General features: G+C 40.0%; 1 protein-coding gene across 5 annotated transcripts in view; it reads right to left on the bottom strand.

Annotated features, from left to right (window-relative positions):
• Window positions 1–395: 395 nt before the first annotated feature.
• cep85l (centrosomal protein 85, like) overlaps window positions 396–19,937 on the bottom strand; it is a 64,317-nt gene continuing 44,775 nt past the window's right edge. For 2 of the 5 annotated variants that reach the window (XM_034313437.2, XM_034313436.2), the window contains exons 4-13: window positions 15,715–15,800; window positions 12,766–12,883; window positions 12,493–12,672; window positions 11,876–12,028; window positions 8,812–8,966; window positions 7,752–7,869; window positions 7,440–7,490; window positions 5,822–5,929; window positions 4,016–4,175; window positions 396–2,830 (exon numbers count right to left, since the gene is read on the bottom strand). In XM_034313437.2, the coding sequence (XP_034169328.1) occupies window positions 2,667–2,830; window positions 4,016–4,175; window positions 5,822–5,929; window positions 7,440–7,490; window positions 7,752–7,869; window positions 8,812–8,966; window positions 11,876–12,028; window positions 12,493–12,672; window positions 12,766–12,883; window positions 15,715–15,800 (1,293 nt within the window). In that variant the 3' untranslated portion in view covers window positions 396–2,666. Of the gene's footprint in view, window positions 2,831–2,911; window positions 4,176–5,821; window positions 5,930–7,439; window positions 7,491–7,751; window positions 7,870–8,811; window positions 8,967–11,875; window positions 12,029–12,492; window positions 12,673–12,765; window positions 12,884–15,714; window positions 15,801–19,937 lie in introns of all 5 variants that reach the window. The other 3 variants (XR_008305266.1, XM_053242215.1, XR_008305267.1) reach the window with 3 other exon arrangements.

Below are 19,937 nucleotides of genomic sequence, written 5' to 3'. Positions count from 1 at the left end.
TGGATTTGTGGGTTTTTTCCCCCCCGTAATCCTGCGACTATTAAAGTCCCTTTCAACTTTAACTCATTGCCAGTGTTGCTGTATTGCCATCAGAATATGTTACTTGTTTCAGGAGGAACCATGTCCCTGTCCAGTTTTAAGTTTCTCTACAGTGTTGAGTTGTGTTTGTAGGTGCTAGTAGAAATGCCTCCTCAAAATAGAACAATTAAGGCCCATCCCCAAAAGTAGAAAAGCCTTTTGCCTCAAAATATAGAACAGGAACGCCTCCAGAATACAACAGAAATGCCTTTTCAAAATAAACTACAGAAATGCCCCTCACTCCAAACAAAAAAAATGTAATATACCTCTCAAAATAGATGTACCTTCCCTTCAAAATACACATGATTACAAGTCTATTTGTAGAAAAATATTTTATTCATCCTCTGTACAAATGGAAAGCATATATTTTTGTCCTTTTTGTGTTTTACATGAAAAAATATGAGTCAATACTTTCTGTAAATGTACATAAATAGAGCTTTGGCATGTGGAAAGTCGAGCTGAAAAACTAAAAGCTCCAAGTACGTTTAGATCAGAGAGTGGCTGTAGTGCAGTAAAGCCAACCAGCGGCCTCCAGCACACAGTGTGATCACAATCGGCCATGACAACCACGCGCGTCTGCGTCCCCCCGCCCCGTCTGCGTCTGCGCACACACACTCCATCAGGTTCGTCTTCACTTAACCTGAGTAGAAATCTGCATTGTTTGTGCCTATGGCTTCACTCGTCATGCCGATTTCAGACACACCCCGCTGCCACACACACACACACACACACACACACACACACACACACACACACACACACACACACACACACACACACACACACACACGTTTAACTTTAACTCTGCTGCATAGATTTATAAAGGCACAGGAAAGCAATGTCTGCTGAATTCTATGCTGGTAAATATGAGGTTGCATAGCATTTTATACGGCCAACCAGATTCAGAGACCTTCTGTTCCTGCACAATCTCCATCTGTAGCAATAAAACACACACACACACACACACACACACACACACACACACGCTGATCACCTACGACATGCAAACAAAACAACAACGCTAATATCACTACTGCAGAAACAACTTATAAATAAATATCCAAAAACATTCATTGTCCAGCAAATGTTTGTGCACAGGTTGTCATGACCGAGCATCATTTCTTCTTTTCTTTTGTTACTATATTACAGAAAATAAGAAATAGTCCTATACAGGGTCAAAATGGAGGACAAAAAGAAAAGATCCGACTTGAGACGAGGCGGCTCTTTTCTAGTTAAAATCCCTTTTTGAAATGAGAAAGCAAAGCGGTTCCACCGTAAGGGTGGAGTCTTAACACTGTCTGCTTTATATACCTGAGAATATATCTTTGTTTTTTTTGCATTGTCGTTTATACGTAAAGTTTAAACTGTAACACAACTCTGCAATTCTGTCGAGTATAAAATCTCTCGTGCGTCTTTTTTTTCCTCCGAGAAATCTAACAATAACATCTTAGCAGTTTGTACACAGCTCTTGATCTTACGCTAATGTGGGAAATTACTGCAAAAAAAAAAAAACTGTTTAAAACCATTACCTGAAATCCAGTACAATTATCATCTGTGACCCATTTGTTCCTCCATGGGTTTGTTTTTCATGCAATCGAGTCTTTCTGCGAGCTTTTCACTGAGCCTGGATTATCATTAATATGGAGTCCTATTAGAAGAAAAACCAACACCACACACACTTGTCCAACATGGCGGAAAAAAAAACAAAACAGATGACATCACACTCAAATACAAGGTGCTGAACGGAAGACCACTGGACCGTGTGTGTGTGTGTGTGTGTGTGTGTGTGTGTGTGTGTGTGTGTAAATGAGAGCAGTCTGCTTCAGTGTTGACCAGCAGCACTCAGTGGAGGAGATGAATGTCTTTGGGTGAGACTGAGGATCTGTCATGGTTTGGGCTTTGGAGACGTAGAACAATCAGCGAACGCACTGGAACATCACAAGGCACTTGATGGAGCAGCATGAACCACTTCACACACTTTTCCACACTCTGCGTGTGTGTGTGTGTGTGTGTGTGAGATGTAACTCCCTTTGCATTGCTGTGATTTCTGAACACCCACAGTGTGATCTCACCACCTCGCTCACTTCCCGTATTTTCTGGATTACAAGATCCTTTTTTTTTTTTTTGCCCTTTAAGTGCATTGAAGATACTAAATTTGCATTACTGTTGTACGCTTATATAAATGCAGCCGATACATGGTGTGAAATCAGGATATGGTTGTCAAGGTGACCACCAAATCGTAGACTCGCAGCGTCAAATGTGGATCGTTACTTTACACGTATGCTAGCAATACACTGAAATACTGTGAAATAAAAATGTAAGTAAACAATGCGATGTATAGCCTGATTGAATTTAGAGGGCTGTGACTCATAGTCCGGAAAATACGGTAACGAAATGACTAATGGCCTTTTCTGTAGTCCCAATAAATACACAATAAAAAGATCTCAGACGTGGAGATGAACACAGAGCTACAAAGACGGTGTAAACTCGATTCACAGCTTGGTCCAACATTCAGTAGTCAGACGGATTTATTCTCCTTTCCCTTTTGTTGGTGAGAGTGAAGCAGTGGCTCGGCCTCTAGGAGGCGCTCACTGCGTCACGCAGTTCTCCCCCATGTCCTGCGCGTAGCGGTCGGAGATGATGGTGCGCAGCTCGTCAATGTCCTTCCTCAGCTGACGCACCTCCAGCAGCTTGGCCCGCAGTCCGTCCTCCACCAGCGGCTTCTCGCTCTCCTCGGACGAGCAGCTCATTGCTGGAACGGGGGAAAAAGATTTTATCAAGACATGGCCACAAAAACTCAGGCAATGATTCTGAAAGAATTCTTGTATTGTACCTGGAGCGGGTACAGCAGTGGTGGTGGAGTTTTTCACTTATTTCACTTTATTACTGTTCACTCATTCACCTGTATTGCTTGGAAAACAAAGCTCAGCTTTTTCCACGCATTGTGTGTGTTAATCATCGTGTCAGTTTCTGACCACAGCACTGCTGTTGCACATTTTTAATTTCTCAACCCAACAGTAACTGGAATTCCATTTCAACGTTTTGCTGTTGTGTGTGTTTTTTTTTTTTTTTTAAATGAATTTCCAAAAAGTCAGCCAAAAATCAAATGCGTTAAGGACCTACTTCCTTCAGCGAAAAGGAAAATCTTGAAGATGGCGTACGTTTGAAATCTACTAAAGAGCTCTTTATTATTTTAATAACGTGGTTGTGTAGCCCTATAACGTGTGTCAGAGCGATCTGTATATTGTAACTCGATGGGTTGTGCAGATTGGGACATCTGGTATACAAACAGTGCAACTGCATTAGATGCATAATTAATAGAACACCGATATCCCACATTATCACTTTCGTGTATCGCAACGTATCATGTCACAATGTATAGTTAAACCCTGAGTAAGAGCTTTATCCTGTTCAGTGATGTAGTGACGCATTATGCTGTTTTTGCAAAATGAACTTTTTTTTTTTTTTTTTTTAAATTTGTTTTATCTTCATCCATGTTTTATTTTTCAAAATTTGCACACACAGACTTCCATGGTAAGAAGTTCAGTGTGTGTGTGTGTGTGTGTGTGTGTGTGTGTGTGTGTGTGTGTGTGTGTGTGTAGTTTGTGCTTTGGGAATCCTGCGTGGCTCAAGAGTGTTGCCTGCTTTGTGTTAGGATTTGCGCAGTAAAGTATGTACATGCTACAGTTTGTGTGTTTGCCGAATGATATCGTGATTTTACTGTTTTTATTTATTTGTTATAAAATTATTGCAGTTGTAACCAAGAACACAGGTATCGAAGAAACTGCTGTAACGGAGTTTCTTAAATATTCTTCAGGCAGAAATCAGGGAGACTTGTACTTGTGGACTTGAGGTATGAAAGTGATTCTTCCATGATTGTGCAGTGTAGCGAGGCGGAGTGCACTCGTGTGCAGGTTAACAGTGTAGTGACACTCACACTTGATGCCCAGCAGCAGTGCCAGGTTTGGCTCTTTGCCCTGCGCTCTCTGGGTGAGGATGCTGCACAGAGCCTTCAGGTCCAGCAGACACAGAGACATTTCCTTTAGCAGAGAGCCTGCTTCCTGCAGCACAGTGCCGTTATCCACATGCTGCTGCTTCTACATACAAACACACCAGAGAATAACGTTAATAACATGCACTAACATGCAAGAATGTTTGTGAGAAAATGAAGTGTTTTGGATGAGAGACCTCTTTTATGGTAGGCATATTTTATTTAAAAAAAAAAAATAAAAAAACACATTGAAAAAAATGAACAACTTTAATATTGCTAAAATGTGAATTTGTGGTCTGAGGAAGCGTCAACGGTTTGGCAGCGTTTCTTTAGATGACCTTTGAAGAGAAATATGAAGGAGTATGCGTTCACAATTTTAGCTTTCCAAAGTTCAAAGTTTTTCAAAGTTCGGGCTGTAACGATGTATTTCGCACGCTCTCAGTTTTGGAACTTTTTTTTTTAAGATTTGTATCTGAAAATATTGAACTATCTGAAGATATTTGTGTGATGGAAATTCCACCTGCTGACGCTGGTCTACTGGAGTGTGTTATTTTGGGATGATGAAGTGTGACTGTCACATCTGCTGAAATGCTGTGTGTGTGTGTGTGTGTGTGTGTGTGTGTGTGTGTGTGTGTGTGTGTGTGTGTGTGTGTGTGTGTGTGTGTGTGTGTGTGTGTGTGTGTGTGAGAGATTATACACACAGACCTGTGTGTACTCCGTGATACTGAAATAGACTGCTACTGTTTCAATACCTTTTTCTTGTGAGCTGAAACAGACTCGGTGAGTTACAAACTCGCACTGAAGTTCACGGAGCTGCTCAGCTCGATTTAACAGCGAAAAGACAGACTGCGGGATCGTTTCCGAGAGCTGCTTTGAGCTGGAGTGCCAGGTTTCAGCGTGATGAGTGATGATGAGCTGCAGCTTTGATCTCAGCTGCTTTCACTGAGTGAATGTGAAGACACCCAACAATAACCATCACCAATTATACAGAAATGAACCGTCACATCACAGTCTGCTTTACTGATTATCCAGATAACGCTGTTAGGTTGCCAGAAGGCCTGCAGGAAAGTTTTTATTTATATGTGCTCCTACAACACTGCTGCAACATGTGCAGAACTTCTCTCTTTTTTAAAGGCCAAGGAGCAGACTTGCTTTTACATATACAGCGTTTAGTCTGTTTGAACGAAGTATGAGCCCTTGTGTGTTCTCCCCTCAGTGCAGTTCTGTAAGCAGGTGAGAACACAGCATTCACACTCAGGACCAAAACAACCAGTCTGAGAGCATCTGAGTGAGGTTTCTGTGAACTCTAGCGTGATTTGATTGCAGTGAGAAAGTGATTCAGCTCTGAATTGACTGCGGGAAGTGAATCAAACATGGTAGTAGTAAATGTAAGCTCTTAAACTGAGCCAAAGCACAGAGCAGTTCTAGACCAACATCTGGACCAACAAACACAAAGTTTATTTAGCACGAGGTCCGTGTTCTTGGTGCTCGGGTGTTTTTTTTTTTTTTTTGCGATTTCTACGCACACATGCCAAAGGTTTGTTAAACTTTTTCCATCACTGTATTTATTTCTGACCAATGAATGCACGAGTTTACAAGTATGAGTTTAGCTCCCCTCAGCCAACCTTTTTTTTTCTTATTATTGCAGTCTCAAACTAAACCAAATGAGCAAATGAACCAACAGTCTATAAGGGTGAAAGCACCCTTAACCACAGATGTGCTGCAGACAGTTGTGTCAGGACCCTCCTGTACCTGCTGGACACTCTTAGACAGTGTCTCCAGGTCCTCCTCTCTCTCTACGAGCTGCTTATGGAGCTCCTGCGTGATGGCTCTCTCCTTCTGCAGCCTCTTCTCCAGTGCCTGAGAGAGAGAGAGAGAGAGAGAGAGAGAGAGAGAGAGAGAGAGAGAGATGACATTAATTTCACAGAGCACACTCAAGCGGCTCCTCTCTACCTATGCTGCGCTTTATCACATTGATTACTGGCAGTCTCACTAGCTGTGTGACCATCCATGTTATTATACCGCACCGGAAACTGCAGATGTGTTTCTATCAAATGCTGTTGCACTGAATAATATGAACAGGAGACGAAATTAACTCTGGGTTTCATACAGAAAAGTACGGAAGGCTTCTATCAATGTGTGGCGTGTTAGGTTCAAAAATACATGTCAAATAATGCATTTGGTTTTGCAGTTAAAGCCAGGTTAGTGAGCACTATATCAGCAGCCTAATGAGTCAATTAGTAGGTTAAAAAATCTTGGTGTGTGCTGTTTGGGGTAGTAACTCTGCTTCACCTCAGGTCACATCACACCACTCCCCATCACTGATCGTTTTCTGTAATGGCACGCCTCCAAGGTTTTTAGCTTACCCTCTACAAAGTGCTTTATTCATCTTGTACACCACAGTGATTTTCCAACGATTACAATTTATGTATTAAAGATCAACTCATCATACCTTTTCTCTGTCTATAGTTACATTTAATGCCGTGGAATGCCCTGAAAACAGGTTAGTTCCTGTTATCATTTACGTTATAGCAGCTATCTCTCTCTCTCTCTCTCTCTCTCAAATCATAATAAGGGGGAGGGGGGAACCTACTAGTGCCGCAAATCCCAAGCTCCTCTGTGCTTAAGACTTTCCCGGTGGAAAAAGCACTGACACTGACTGAAGCCATCATTTATAAATGTTAAATAAAACGCTTGCATAAAGCTTCACATTTTTTTACAGGTCTCTGTGTAAGTAGTTACTTTAGAAACAATAACATATTTGAACATTAATATAAACCTGTGATTTGCAGCTGCACTACTGCCAGAGCTGCTGTTATACAAAATTAATCAACACCTTCTAATCCAATCAGAATCGAGAATCAACAGCGCTGTGGTGTAACAGTGAATAAAAACAGCACCTTGTAATATGGAGATTCCTGAAATGCTGATTTCTTGTTTTTTAATGCTTTTTTTATTTTGTGTTTGGACGTCTCTTCTTCTATGTTTAAACTCGGCACATGCCCTCGTTTTGTTTTTTAGTTTCATATAAATGAAATGAAAAGAGCAGAAGGCTAAAAACAGTCATGAAGAGAGATGATGACGCTGTACACTGTTATTTATATAAAAACCTCTCATTCGGCTCTCTTTATTACAGCTATACGCCAGCTGTTCCGTCTTATACATACTGATATAATTTTTTTTTTTTTAAAGAATTCCTGGTTTTCTCCACTGCAGGTTTCTTGTGTGTGCAATTTCAACATTTGCATACAAACTCAATAACGCAACCCTCATCTAGTTCTACACTTCTACACACAAATACACCCTACACCCTGTACCTGTGCAGTGTGTGAGATGCGAACACAGAGTTCACGGAGTTCCAGCTGCTTACCGTTAACTCCAGGGTGAGTCTGTCGATCTGCTGCTTCTGGCTGTCGATCAGCTGAAAACAGAGTACAGACTGAGCAATTACCTACAGCTAAAGTCTGAAAGATGAGTGTGTGGGTTGTTAGGTGCACTTTATGTGTGTGTGGGGGGGGAAACATTCAGCTGTGCAGGTTGAGTGTACTCAAACAGAATGAAAAACAGCTCAGCTGGGACAGAACAAAAGCTGAGAACTAATAGAGGTAAAAGAGTTTGTTCTTAAAAAAAACTATTTCTGTCATGTTCCAGTAGGTGTAATGTGTTGTGAGAGATTTGCTACCGTGCTATTGTGAGACTGCTGTTCCAGGAGCCGCGTGTTCTCCCTCTCCAACTGCTTCAGGTCCAGCATCGGCAACCGCACTCCATCCTCCAGACACTTCTCCACCTTCTCCTGCAAACTATGGCGAGATTAGATAGAGAGGCAGTTAATATCTGACTCGTGTGGACTCGTATAACGCGGCAAATAAACGAGCAAATCGATGGTGCACGGCTCCGGCGGTGTTTTCTCTCATGCTTCAGGAGGACAGTTCTTTAACTGTTTAATCTCTACATACACATATAGGTTCACTCATGGTCCATCTATAATCTTGTCACATCTGTTTTTTTTATCTTGAAATAAAAACTGGGAAAAAAGTAAACACCTTTTTAATTCATTTTTGTGTTTCTTCGCACACACTAAAACAGCAAATTGACATTTCTTCTTAAAATTTTTATTGACTTGTTTTTAATAATTTCTACTTGTTGCACCACACAAAGACTACAAATCAAATATTCCAAATATGAATCCAAATATGGGGAAAAAAACTACAAACTGCAGTACACTTCAGTGTGAACAGAGTCGACCTAGAATACTATTCTACACGCTATTCTCTAGTTAAGATGTGTAACTCTGGAAATGCATAAAAAGATATGATAAAAATGGGATCAATATGAGCAGAAATAGATTTTGGGTGATTAAATTATTCATAACTAAAAGCACCTGGAAAATCCTGGTGATTTTTCCAGCTGTCATGTCGTCCTCCTTTGCCATCATGTGCTTAGTGTTTTTAAAACGCATGCAGTAATAGTATTAGCAGTACATCAGGGACTAACAACGGTCTTTAATATTTAATCGAGGCTTCTTGCTGATGCCCAGTGAATACTGATACACACTGGGTCATTCAGGGTCGTTTGTTCATTTTAGCCCCGAAATGAATGTGAAGTGAAGAAAACAAGGAGAAATAAAACAGCTTTTGTACTATTTACTTTTTAAAGGGAAAAAAAACAAATTATTTTGAGCTTTTTTTTTATTTCAAAATGAAAAACTAATGAACACAAACTTCAGACACACACACACACACCTCTGCACGGCAGCCACCAGCTCCTTCTCCCTCTTGGACTGTCTCTCGATGAGCGCGTCTTTCTCCTGCAGACGAGTTCGGCTCTCCTCTAAGCTCCGCTCCAGCTGCACCACTGTGTCCTGCAGCGTCTGTGCCTTCGCCTGTACATCCTCCAACTGACACACACACACACACCAATAATTACACATACACTCAAAGGTAAGGGCTTGTCAGTGAGTGTGTGTGTCTGTGCTTCAGGAAGAAGAGTCATTTTCATTTATACTGATAATTGACTGTGGTAATTCAGGCAGCAGCTGCCTCGTAGCTATATTAGCTAGCTACATTATGGGACAACTAGGAAATTTACCTCCGCACAGACAACATGCAGAAAGTGTAGATAACTTTAGTAAAAGGTGGAGATAGTTAAGGTGGAGTTCAGGGGAAAGTACATAAAGGTCAGTCTATTTTACCAGCTTTGTTTATTCTCTAGTCATGTGACTAAAACACTAGGATACTAACCATCACACTGATAAGCTACTCAACATCTGATTCCAGAAGTTACCTGATTTATGGAGTGATCATGTAAACAATACACCAGGGATGAAAAACATGACAGTGTAATATTGATATAATAAACATGATGTAACAATACATTTATCTGAGCAGGGATCGTTAATAATTTTATAACACTGACTACACAACTGCACTGTTACCCCGCTGTGTCAAATAACTAAATCAGCCATGAAATTATATTCTATATTTTTATTCCAAATGTTGATTTGTTACATGCAGCATATCATGAAAATGTTTTCAAGCACCATAATATGATGATCTGGCCATATCACTCACTCCTGTAGTTTATATATATTTATATCTAATGAAAATATCAACAGATTTTAGTATGATTTTGTTAAAGACGAGTAGATTTTAGCAAAATGATTCTGTTAATCTATGTTTGAGTCATGAAATTTGCTACCATAAAACCTATAACATTAAAATTTAAATTAAAAAAGACAGAAAGGATGATATAACTTCATACTTTTTTAATATCATATCCTTTTTTTAAAAAAAAAAAAAAATTTAATATTACTACTATGACTTTAGCAAAATGATTCAGTTAACCTAAGTTTGAATCATGAACAGGGAATTTGCAACCATAAAATCTATTAATAATTATATAATTATATTTATATTATAATTATATTAATAAATGAATAGACAGATAAATAAACAAGACAGAAAGTACATGACAATTTCTTTCTTTCTTTCTTTTTTTTTTTTTAAATGTCACATCCTCTCTCAATTTATTTTTCAAGGCAGGTTCCAAAGTAAATGCTGAAATGCCACAATTACTGAATGACTCACACAGACCAAGAGTTTTCTCATGTTTTTAGATCATTTATATGACTGGCGCCTGACGCCAAGCATTTGATTATCCCAAATTCTTTGTAACCATAATCACTGGTTAAAAAAAAAAAAAATATATATATATATATATATATATATATATATATATATATATATATATATATATATATATATATATATATAGAGAAACACTAGTTCAGTAGAAATCTTTAACCTGCCTGCAGCTTACACTGGAGCACAGAAGTCACATCACTGTTTTTTACTGCCCCCTGCTGGCTCATTTTTATAGTCTACAGTAACAGTGTGTCATCGTCAGCATCCTGTTAAGCCAATTAGCGTAGCTTAATCAGCTGCTGTAACGTCCGAGCGTGCTGATTTCTGTACAGGTAATATCAGCCTGTCACTGAGTGTTTGTTTTCAACAGGAATATTAATTCCTCTCAGCCTGCACATGTTACAGGAGGCAGTGATGTGGATTTAATCAAGGGTGAGTAGCTTGTTCATAAACAATAAAAGCGAGCATGTTGTCACATTAGAGGCTCTTTTACGGGCGTGTTAGCACAGCCACGGGGGACAGGCGCTCCGGAACCGGCGTTGTTAATACACAAATGTGTTCATTACACTTTAATCAACTAAACTCACTGCTGGAATTCATTTAGAGATTAATAGTGGAGGGTTTAGGTAAAGACACGCTGGAACACATATGAAGATCAGCTTGAAGCTTGGAGCACAGCGTGTACAAGCGCAGCACGTGTTTCTGTAACTGGGTGTGTGTGTTCAGTGTGTATTATGGAGGAGAAGAAGAAGAAAAAAAAAAAATACAGGTCTTTGTGTTTGAATAGCGGACTGACCTTCCTAAGACCCTAATCAGTGCACAAAGAGGGAAAGAGGGAGAAACCACAACCCACCATTATCACAGTTATTATACATGATGTCTGGAATCCAATGACAATTTTCATAAAATTGGTTATTTGGACTCAACGCTCAGGGACAAAAAAAAACCCTCTGGCTCCAATAAGTATCCAAATTGGATTCAAATATTGCACACATTTAAATAATGTGCCTAGTTTTTTTAAGAGATTTTTTTTGTGAAAATAAATACATTTTTTATTATTATTCAGAACGTTTATTTATTTTATTTCACTCAGTTTCAGGAACCACTTTGTCTTGGTCAGGAAGAAATATATTTACAGAAATATATAAATTCAGGATATAACTTTACTCTTTTCACTGTTCACTATCTCAGAGGAGCCTAAAGATAAAAGCGTTTGCCTAGTTACAGCACTCCGGGCCTAAATATACAGTCAGCTTGTTTTGTTGTGAGCTGAGTGATGCCTGAGATTTACTGCGTTTATTAATCAACACCACCTACAGCCCGGCTTTTTCATAACTCATGCTGTGACACTGGCATAAACTAAACAACAACAAAAAAAAGTTCCACATATTTTATTGCAATGCCTTTTTTTTTTTTTTTTTTTTTTTTTAAATATATTCAGAGTAATTGCTCAGTTCAGCTGAAATAAACAAGTCATTATGGACACTCGAGCACCAGAGGCGCAGAGTACTGATGCACTGTGTCTCATGATCAGCTATTATTTTATTCCTTATTCAGTTTTGTTAGCATAAGTGATCAAAAGCAGGCAAAATGGCACAGTAGCACTAATGGTATACAGCGTGTGTGTGTGTGTGTCTGTGTCTGTGCGTGTGTGTGTGTGTACCTGCTGGGCCTGGGTGTGCACCTCGTCCAGCGAGGGCAGATCTGCCAGGTATTTCTCTAAAGTCTCGATGCGCTGCTGCTTTTCCTGATTCTGCTCCTGCTCTCGCTGACATTTCTTCTTTAGACTGCTGATGTAGCGATCACGGGTCTTCATCTAGACCACACACACACACACACACACACACACAAACAAACACTTTTTTAATTAATCTAAAAACTATAATCAAATCAAGATTGTCTTCTAAAAGTGTGCTTAACTGAAAATCTGATTATAATTAGATATTATAAAGCCAAAAGAAACAGGATTTTTGGTAATGTCAAGAAAAATTTTAGTAGTGACACCATCGTGTCTCTCTGTATCTATAATAGTCCATCGTTAATAAATTAAAAATTGTAATCCATGTGAAAGTGCTGTGGTATAAGAGGAATAAAACACTTATGGAGGTGCTGTTATAGGAAAATAATCAACTTTGGGGTGTAACAGTAACTCTGATATGCATCAGTCGCATCACACCACCCTGTCGTTGATTATTTTCCGAAAACAGCACACCCCTGCGTGTGACATTCGCGCAGTGGTCCTTCCCACAGTATGTGAGAGAAGTCTAAAACGCAGCAGACCTTCTCCTCCAGCTTCTTGATGTCCTCTGTGTATTTCTGTGTGTTCTGCTTGAGGAACTCTTTGAGGTGGATGACCTCGAGCTCGGCTGAGGCCAGCCTGCGCGCCAGCTCTCCGTTCTCGCAGCACAGTGGAGTCTGAGGACTGTGTAGAGACGATGCAGGGCTGTCCAGCGGGCTCTCCTGAGGAGGAACGCCGAGACATAACATCTTTAACACCATCTTAACACCATCACAAATCAGAAGTTCCTCATATTTACATGCATAATGAAGTACCTTTGTTTTAAGCACATACGAGTCGTCACAGCGCCCTCTCTGGTTCTGGAGGACCTGCTGCGCCCTTAACTCGTTTTCCCTGATTCTGGCGTGGAGCTGCATGATCTGCTGCTTTTGCCTGGAAAATACAAAGACGTGAGAAAAAAACAGAAAAGAAAACAGGATCTTTGCATATCAGGACTGCAACTATTAATTATTTTGTTGTTCGTGCTCCTTTAATGACTACGTGACGGCATACAACATAAATGTCATTATCCAACATAAAAGTCATGAAACAAAAGCCACTTTCAAAACACTCTTCTACAATTAACGGGAATTAAAAAGAATTGATGTGTGAAAAGAAGCTGATACATTACTGGGAAAGAGAATTGTATCTAATGACTATCTGATGACGCACAGATAGCACAGTAAACCGGTAATGTGAGGTAAAGTCTAAACATCTGGAAAGTGGAGTCAATCAGAAATGAACGCTCATGCCTAGGATGAAATTCTTCGTGAGCGAGAGAAGCTGGAGGTGCAACAAACTTCAGTGTACAGCTGAAAAGGATTTTACAAGCACTGAATAATGTGTGTTTCCAAATGAGTATCGGTATAATCAAACTGAAAATCACACTTAAAAAAATAATACTTATGTTTCATAATTAACCATAATCTTAATTAAGTTTGTTACTGCAGTTCAAAATGTGTCCAGGAGGCGGCAGTGATGCATTAATAGTCTGTACAGGTATGAAATATGAAATAACATCGAGAGTTATTACCACAACTAATTTTGATCATTATTGCAGAACAGAAATTTAATAACACACGAGTCTAAAAAATGATCAGCTAAGATACTGAGCTGAACAGCAGAATGTGTAAAGCGACAGTTAAAATAAATACATCAGCAATAACCCACTTGCTTTCAGGGAACTTAAGAAATAGCTGACAGCGTAAGAGTCGTACCTGTGACAGAATTAAAGTAAGGTAAATTTAAAAAATGTGTTTGTAGGTGTTCAGCTTCTTCACTCCTCAGTCCCCCAGCATTATACCTTTCTGTTTTCCATTCTGGATTTCAATGGCTGTTTAAGCAATAACATCTGATTTGTTTAAACACAAACAAACACACAACCAGTAATTCAAATGTTAGTATTGGGGACTCGTGTTTTTTGATAAATAGTTGTCATTATAAAGTAGCACGTCATTTAGGTCACATGACTCTTTCTGAAAGATGTCTATGCTTGGGTGAATCCAAAATGTCCCTCGATTTTAACATATAGCGCACTAACGAAGGCGGACAATCCATTATTTCTCGCCTGAATACCAAAAAGACACGGATATCAAAGTAATGAACGAATGCTCGAGTGGTCAACTTATTCAGGCCAGCCTAGTGAAGTGTTAGATATATATATATGCATATTCTTCCCATTTATTAATAATGGATTTAATGCGACTCAATGTTCAAAGTCGGGGATTTTCCTTAGAATCAAATCCTGATTGACACGTTTCCAGAAATTTGTCCAGTTGTTGTTTTGATCGTCATGGTGTTGTTTGTTTAGGTTCTTCCAGGAACAGGTGTATTTATACTGAGATCATATGACATTCATTGCACACAGGTCGACTCCATACAAATATTTATGTGACTTCTGATAGTACTTCAACTGCAACAGAACTAATTTAGGGATGTCACATTGTTATTGATAAATAATTTTGCAAACGCTATGATTTTTTAGGCCTATTTTGTGCAGATTCATGACACAGAATCTGAATGAAGTACCACTACAAAATGTGGAAAGGTGCAATGGGGAGAATACTTCTGCAAGCCATTGTATATAAAACTTCATGTCATGGCATTGTGAACACATGCATCCAGGTTAAATACTGTCTGAAGGCTGTGTGTGTGTGTGTGTGTGTGTGTGTGTGTGTGTGTGTGTGTGTGTGTGTGACTTTAAGCCTGAAAATTACCGTTAGAGCTATGGCAAACATTTCTCGAGTTTATTAAATAGAGTAACAGCACTACATCCTCATCCACTCTACAGAGTATATACTGCACTATACACACCTTCAGGCATTTATTTCTAAAAGATAGAAGAACAGCTCAGGGATAAAATGCTCTCATATTCCCTCAGACTTGTTCTGCCTTTCAGCAAAATATGAGAGATGTCATCAAATGAAGGAGGTGTAATGATAAAACGGTGAAAGAGATTCTGACGGCACCACAGGTGTAACTTTAAAAAATGGATGTGTGACATTGCCAAGGTTTTAATACTGTGTGTGTGTTTGCAAGTGTGTGCCCTGTGACGGTGCCAGTTTGTGAGCTGAACCCACTTTGTCTGTGTGTATGTGGGCATGTTTTTATACCTTGATGGAGACCAAAATGAACCTAAAAGGATAGGAATATTTGACAGTTTGATCTTTGGCTGCTTTGATTACAAAGTTAAAGAAAAAATAATGTTTCCTTTAGGTTGCTGAGGTTAAGACTCGAATTAGATTTAGGTGTAGCGTAGAATTAATTAGCTGCATTAGTAGTTTTATCAGTGAGAGGTCCTCACAAGGATAGTAACACAAACGAGCGTTTTTGTGTGCGCCAGTGAGATGAAGGTCACCCAGCAATCAGGAGTGCACATTCCTCACCACGCACACTAGCACGTCAACACGCTGTCATTCACACTCCCTCTCTCTCTCTCTCTCTCACACACACACACACACACACACACACACACACACACACACAGACGAGGAAACCAGACGGCCCGTTTCGCTCTCCCGGATCTTCTCGGTTAAGGACACGAGATTTGAATGTAAAGTGAAATTAGCGAATACATCGTGCCAGATGCTTTTGCGTCATCATGCGACCACGCAGCGTTGTGATGTGGTAGGGGGTGCAGATGAATTCCCTCAGTTCATTTCATTTTCTTTGGCTGGAGGCTCTGACATTTCAACAAGCCCAGTTAGGAAGAGATCATCGCTCACCTGTCGATCTCCAGCTCCCGCTGTCTCAGCAGCCCTTCCTTTATCTTCACCAGCGTGTTCACAGGGAGAGGAGCTCCACCCAGCATCTATACAACACACAACACCACAATTACAACAATTATATTACATTATATACACACTTTCCACTCAGGACACACCCTGTCTACACACTGCACAATTACCTATTGTCGTTAAAATCGCTTAGAGCAGGGGTTCTTAATCTTTCTCCTAGTGCGACCCCTTTTTGGGGTTAAAAATTATGTCACGACCCCCAACACACACAAAACACACACCTCACAAAGGTGACTCAGTATATTACCCCTGGACAGCCATCGTACTTCGCTGGGTTAAAACAGCTGATTATGTTCGGATGTTAATCGACGGTAGCCTATCTTCCGTTTATCTCTTTTAGCGTTACTCTAATGACAAACCCCGCCCCCCAGGTTAAGAACCCCTGGCGTAGAGCAAATGTACCTTTGATGGAAAGAAACTTTCTTTGGAAAGAGTTTTATCTTTTTTTTATCCAGTGCACACAAGTACAGAAACACACCCTGAATAAATACTAAATTAACTATCTACTTAACAATCTGATTATTTTTAATGATCTAGAGTTCATTTTGTGCTGGAGGCATTCAACAAAATCCACAAGATCCACAAGCATAATTTTAAGTATTAAAATCTAAAAATTCAGGAGTTAAATGTAATATTGAAAAATGTATACATTTTTTTTATTTTACTACTTTTTCTTTTAATTCTGATGCTTACTGATGCATGTTCTTTCTATCTATCTATCTATCTATCTATCTATCTACTTACTTCTGGCACATTTTTCATTACAGGTGTGAGCATCTTAGAAAAGATACATATACATTAAACATCAATTTTTGCCAACTGGAAACTGAGAGAAAAACTCACATACTACCACACAATAAACACATACTTTATTGTGTATATTGTCACTTATGACTGTAAACAGTCTGGGGTAGATGAAAGATTGACATGATGAAGGTTATTGGAATGGTGTTTTCGCCATGTTGGAAATGACTGGAGCTTTGTGGGAACTGTGCTGAGAGGAGGGAGCAGGAGCAGATTTGCTAACAGCTGAGCACAGGATTCGCAGCTCACTGCCATTCTGGATGTCTCATGTTACCATGTAGGACAACACAGTCATCCTCAGTCTGGATCCTTTGGTTTGGGAGCTGATTTACAATGTAGGATTTATGAATAATGATGACAAAAATGACCAAAAACAAACAAACAAAAAAAATCATCCGCCCTCTTTGGATTAATGTCGCTGTATCACTTAATATGTCAACATTTTAATCCCAACCGTGAGATTTACACACCAAGACACATTTGTCATTGATTTATTCAGATGTGGTGTTTAAAGTTTCTTTTGAATATTTATAAGTACCAGAGTTTCCCAGTAAATATCTCATAATGAATTGAAGTAATTAATATTGCAGATTGTCTTAATATTTAATTGGGCTGTGTCACATTAGTTAGAGAGTTAACTAACTAGCCGGCTCATTTCATTTTTCCTGTTTAGCTAGATTTTTGGGTAAGACTGGTGGATCCCACATCATAATAAACATTTCATAAACGTTTATTAATCAGAGTTTTTCTGGGTGTTTTAATGAAACACAGCATTTACATAATCCAAGTCTGAGTCTGTGATTAGTCAAAGAGTTAATTCTTGTGATTTAATGCTGTGATCGATTGAAGCTTGTAACGTGGATTTTCCAAGCTACAGCAAGGAAAGCCACCTTGACTCTGAAAGTTCTATACAAAAAATCTGGACAGAGTTCAGCACATAATGTCAGATCAGCATGGCTTTTGACACCATAAAGTTCCAATTCTCTACTTTTAAAAGAGATTATAGTAGTGTTGATGCTCAGATAGAGCTAACATGAGATGAGCTTTCAGGGAAGCATCCATGTTTTTTCCCACTTTGCAGCCTGAACGTATGGAGATTGAAAATGAAGTCATTCCAAACTCAGATTTTCCACATCCAAATTTAATTCTACACAGCATAAAGCTTTAGAGTTAATGAAAATCAATATGTGATGTCAGCCAATTAGCTAACTTTCTGCTTCAAACCAAATGGGAACTCAAAAATCAAATTGGAATAAATATCTCTGCTCGCGACCCCACCATGGCAGTAACCTCCTGACTAACCGCTTCATGAATTTGGAAGTCCGGTTATCAGTCTGTCTGTCTCTCCCTGTGTGCTGCCAACAATCAGAACCAGCAGCAGCTGCTGGAGAGCTGAAGCCCATTCATTACACCAGGCTGCAGTAAAAATGCTAAATGCCAAGCCTTCCATTGGGATGGCTCACGATTCCTGATTCAGATTCCCTAAACAAGAGCACACACATCACACAGTAAAACCAAGCTCCCAATCATGCACCTGATACAACGAGTGTGTGCCTGTTAGAGCTAAAAATAGTTCAAGGCCTTGGAAGTTTTACCACAATAAATTTCACAGGTCCATGCACACGTTTAGCAGGCTTCCTATTATGAGCTGTTTCAGCTCAGGGTCAGGGATAAGAATACGACTTCTGAGCCTCGTTCACAGGTCTTCATTGCATGCCATAAATGTGCCTGGATGTATATTTAAGATGACAGATCAAATCTGCTCAGGCTGAAACAATACTGAGATAGAAAGTAGGCCATGATGCAGTAAATTAAGCCAGAGTCTCTACAGTAGAGATGTGAGTGGGAATCCCAATACAAACCAACTCCCAAAGAAATTCTGACCTGCCCGCCTGCTCCCAAAGGAATTCTGACCTACCCGCCTGCTCCCAAAGGAATTCTGACCTGCCCGCCTGCTCCCAAAGGAATTCTGACCTACCCGCCTGCTCCCAAAGGAATTCTGACCTGCCCGCCTGCTCCCAAAGGAATTCTGACCTACCCGTCTGCTCCCAAAGGAATTCTGACCTGCCCGCCTGCTCCCAAAGGAATTCTGACCTACCCGCCTGCTCCCAAAGGAATTCTGACCTACCCGCCTGCTCCCAAAGGAATTCTGACCTGCCTGTCTGCTCCCAAAGGAATTCTGACCAATCAGGCCCTCTCCAGAAAGAATTCTAACCAATCCAACCCACACTTGAAAAGAATCTTGACCAATTCCCCCTGCTCTCAAAAAGAATTCCAACCAAACCCACACACTCCCATCACACTCCCACCTGCTCCAAAAGGAATTTTGAACAAACCCACCTGCTTCTGAAAGCACTCCAACCAATTCAGCCCACTCCTGAAAGAAGGCCGACCAATTCTGCCTACTCCCAAAATAATTCTGCCCAATACTGCTCACTCTCAAAACAGTAATTTTTCCCCATCCCCCTTCTCCCCCAAAGAATCCTAACAAACCCTGCTCTCTCCGAAAAAAATCTGGACCAATCCCACCCATTCCTGACAGATTTCTGGCCAATCCTGTCTCCGCCCAAAAGAATTTTTAACAATCCTGTCTCTTCCCCAAAGAATTCTGAACAATCCTGTCTCTTCCCCAAAGAATTCTGAACAATCCTGCCTGCTCCGAAAAGAATTCTGACCAATCCTGTTTCCTCCCAAAAGAGTTCTGAACAATCCCACCCTCTCTTAATAGAATCTGGACCAACATCACCTGCTCCCAAAAGAATTTGTACCAAGCCAACCTGCTAACAAAAGAATTCTGACAGATCCTGGCTGCTCCCAAAATAATTTTGACCAATCCCGTCTGCTCCCAAAAGAATTCCAGCCAATTCAACAGTTCATTTTGTTTGACTCCTTGTTTCTATGTTGCAAAATACTGACCACAAATTTGACCACTAGCATGACAGTAAAAACATTTTTTGTCAGGCTCTGCAGGATCCCAGTTCTATGCACACCTCAACTTTACAGAACCTGAGCTGAATAGCAGCGAATAAAAGAGGAGGTTAGTGTGACTGCTTTGAGTGAACTGAGAGAAGATCTTTTCCATTCTTCACTGATCAGCATTCGTCAGAGCCTCACTATGAAGCAGACCTCACAGCTAATCTGCTGCCATTTCTGTGAACTCAATCAGCTCTGGTGCCACTCACTCCTTGTGTCTATAGACGCCTGGTACACACTCATCTGTGGGTGAGGAGCTCTGCATCATCTCTGGCTGTCAGATCCTAGAGACTAATTGGAAATGTTTAACTGGTTGGTGATGCCAGTCTACTCATTCTTTTATTCATGAGCACGAGTTTAAATTTGGTACGAAA

This window comes from Pangasianodon hypophthalmus, chromosome 19 (assembly GCF_027358585.1).
Source record: "Pangasianodon hypophthalmus isolate fPanHyp1 chromosome 19, fPanHyp1.pri, whole genome shotgun sequence".
Taxonomy (NCBI): Eukaryota; Metazoa; Chordata; class Actinopteri; order Siluriformes; family Pangasiidae; genus Pangasianodon; species Pangasianodon hypophthalmus.
Note: the sequence above shows the minus strand (reverse complement) of the source record. Positions and strands in the feature narration are given on the sequence as shown.